Source organism: Nestor notabilis, unplaced genomic scaffold, assembly GCF_000696875.1.
Source record: "Nestor notabilis isolate BGI_N333 unplaced genomic scaffold, ASM69687v1 scaffold18207, whole genome shotgun sequence".
Taxonomy (NCBI): Eukaryota; Metazoa; Chordata; class Aves; order Psittaciformes; family Psittacidae; genus Nestor; species Nestor notabilis.
The window spans coordinates 1-3,108 of NW_009937999.1; the positions used below are offsets into that span (position 1 = coordinate 1).

The window sequence follows — 3,108 nt, forward strand, 5'->3', positions numbered from 1 at the left end:
GAACCCCGGTGGAAGCGTGTGTGTGGGATCCCCCTCCTTGCCTGAGCTCAGCCCCGCGCTGCCGCTGCCCCTTTGCAACGGGCAGAGCCCTCCTCTCATGCCTCTGTGTTTGCCCCCTTTGCGACCTCAGCGCCTGGGGCTTTCCCCCCGCCGCGCTCTCAGCGCCGGCATGTAGTGAATGAAGTGCTGCGAGCAGCAGGGGCTGCTGGTGTCCTGAGAATTGCCGTGAGGTGGTTGAGGAGAGGGGGATGCGCGGCTGGGGCTCCTGGATGAGCTCTGTGGGGGTTTTCTTCTTTGTTTATAGCCTGAGAGTTAATTTATCCCTTGGTTTACTTACAGCAGGGGTGAGGATGTGTATGCAGAGTAGCAAATCCATTAGGAGGCTTGATAGATGGGGGAGCTGGCAGTTGTGTTGTACTAGGCACAATAAAACCAGCAGGAGCTGTTCCAAGGGTGCGATAAGATGTGCTGCTGCGGGAGCGCCCGCACCGTGAGGGCTGGCTCGGGAACACGCTCTTTGGTCCTTCGCCATGAGCCGTCGTGTTTCTGGGAGCTGTGCTTGCGGTAGGAAACCCTGGCTGTGCTTCAGGGGTGGCCTTTGACAGCTGAGGGCTTCTGGTGCCCCTGTGCCAGGGTGCTTGGGGTTTCCAGTCCTTTACTTTTGAGGAACGGGCTCCTAGAGACTCAGTCTTGGCACAGGAGATTTCTTCCTCCCTTTCCACAGAGCTGCTAAAATGGCTGGGCTTTCACAAGAGCTGTGCTAACCCAGCACTGTGTGGGTCTGAGTGCAGACGTGTCGGGTGCAGGTCACAGTGAAGACCCGCGTGTGTTCTGTGCGGATCAGGCTGCAGCCAGGCCCCCTGTGAAACTGCCCTACTGGGTGCTGCTGGGTGATGGGCACCAGCACGGCATGGTTCCTGTGCTGGGCAGGGCCCATGTGCACGGCCAGGAGCTGCACACCACTGGATGGATGTGGTGCTTGGCCAAACAGGTGTTTGATCTGATGAGGTACATTGTAAAGAAACCTCTTTGTCTGAAAGGGTCGCTTTGCCTTTCCAAGGCAGAAGGTGTGCACACATCACCCTAAGCAGCTTTTCCCGCTCAGGGTGGTGCCATGGCCACCAGAGTGGGATGTGTGTGGTAGATCCAGGGATTTTGGGATCAGACCTCCTGAATATAGATGGCCTAGCAGGGGCATTTGGTTTTGGATGCTCTTCCAAATTGAACCAGCAGGACTGCAAAGGGATTTCAGGTCCTGGAAGCGCAGCATCTGCACACTGTCCTGCTCCTGTGGGAGGGACAGTGCAAATTCAGGGATGCACACGCGTGTTCCTGCTTCGAGGTACCAGAGCCCTTCCTTGCATAGGGGGATGAAACCACGAAGGACAGTGGGATACAGGCAATGTCTGTCTATAGCTGCCTGGGAATTCCCAGGCTGCTTTTCTGGGGATGCTTACATCCACTGGTGTTCTGACTGCCTTCTTCAGGGCAGTCTCGGAGCTAAGGTTGGATAAGGAACATGTGTCCTGCTGTGTGTGCTGTGGCAAGCCTGAATGCAGGCACAGGACCTGCAGTTGGGGTGAGCCCTCAGGAGCTATCCTGGGAATCAGGGCTTGGTCTAGCGAGATTCCTATGATGATAGTTAAACACCTGATTTCTGTTGGTTTTAAGGCTCAAGGTCAAACTCCACAAGGATGTCAGGGGTTTTGATTTGATTTGAATGAGAGAAGGAAGTCTCACGTGAAGGGTTTATTTGCAGCCAACACGGCAGTTTCTCTGACCTGGGAAGCCAATGGGGTTTGCTCTTGTTTTACCTGCTGTTAGGAAGACCTGAGGTCACCTTTGCTTATCCCCCTGGCAGTGGGTCAGAGGAGCAGCTGCTCTTTCACAGGGCACTCGCCTGTTCAGCTCATACCCGTGTCCTTGAGAGGCAGTGGTCACCTCTCTGGAGAGTGGCTTTGCTGTGAGGTCAGCTTCACTGTACCCGCCCGGTGCCAGGGCTTCCCTGGCCTGTTGTTTTTGGTGAGCTCTGGGCTGGAGGGTCAGGCTGGGAAAGGGAGAGAACTCACTATGCTTTGTGGCAGGATGATGTACCTGGGGAAGCTGGGAACTGAACAGTCTTTGGCCTGGGAGCAGCTTTTCCCATTTGAAGTTGGAGGATGCTGACAACAAATCCCCTTTCCATCATCTTTGATGGCTGTGGTCTGGGGTTTTGACTGGTGGTATGTAGGGGACTAAACCCTAGACCAGAGACTTTCAGGCAGCCAAAAGCATTGCAGAGCTCTTGGAGCTCTTGCTCCAAGGGAGTGGTGGGGCCTTAAGGATCCCCCTGTGCTACCAGGAGCCTCGTTGCGCATCCTGGGGCAGGAGACCACTCTCCATCACTGCAGCATCATCTAGTGGTGAAGGGCACGGAGAGATGCGTCAGCTCCAGCTCCGGTGTTCTGCAGTGGGATAACGCTTAGTGCCTCTCTCCTTGCAGGGGGTTACGAGCGCTTCTCCTCTGAGTACCCCGAGTTCTGTGCAAAAACCAAGTCCCTGAGCAATGTGTCACCCCCCACCAGTGCTGAAACCCTGGATTTGGGCTGCAGTTCCTGTGGGACCCCCTTTCATGACCAGGTATGCCTAGAAGCCCAGTGCTCAGCTCTTTTGATGGCTCCTTCCAGAATTGCAACCTGGTCCTGCTGGAGTCTGAATCTTTCCCCAATTCCTGCAGAGCCCAGCTTCCTTTCCTCTGCATGGTGGTCCTCCTTATACCAGGGTGTTTGTGCTTCCTGGGGAGTGGACAAGCCCCGATCCTGTTAACCACACCTGCCTGTTCCTGAACAGGATGAGGAGGGGAAGGGCTGAAATGGGTTTAACAGCCCAGAAGGGCAGCCTCTGCTCCCTGTTTCGAGGGCCTGGATCAGGTGCCAGGTTCCTGCACTGCTCAGGGCCTCCAAATCATCTGGATGTGTCTTGCCCACCACTGTCCCCTGGTCACCCCCACATCTGTTGTTTTTCTCTGTAACAGGGTGGCCCTGTGGAAATCCTTCCCTTCCTCTACCTTGGCAGCGCCTACCATGCTGCCCGGCGGGACATGCTTGATGCTTTGGGCATCACAGCCCT

General features: G+C 55.8%; 1 protein-coding gene across 1 annotated transcript in view; it reads left to right on the forward strand.

The window, feature by feature from the left end:
* The first annotated feature begins 463 nt into the window (after positions 1–463).
* Positions 464–3,108, forward strand: part of DUSP4 (dual specificity phosphatase 4) — a 3,356-nt gene continuing 711 nt past the window's right edge. The window contains 3 exon segments of the mRNA XM_010019112.1: positions 464–564; positions 2,451–2,619; positions 3,014–3,108. Of these exon segments, the coding sequence (XP_010017414.1) occupies positions 464–564; positions 2,451–2,619; positions 3,014–3,108 (365 nt within the window).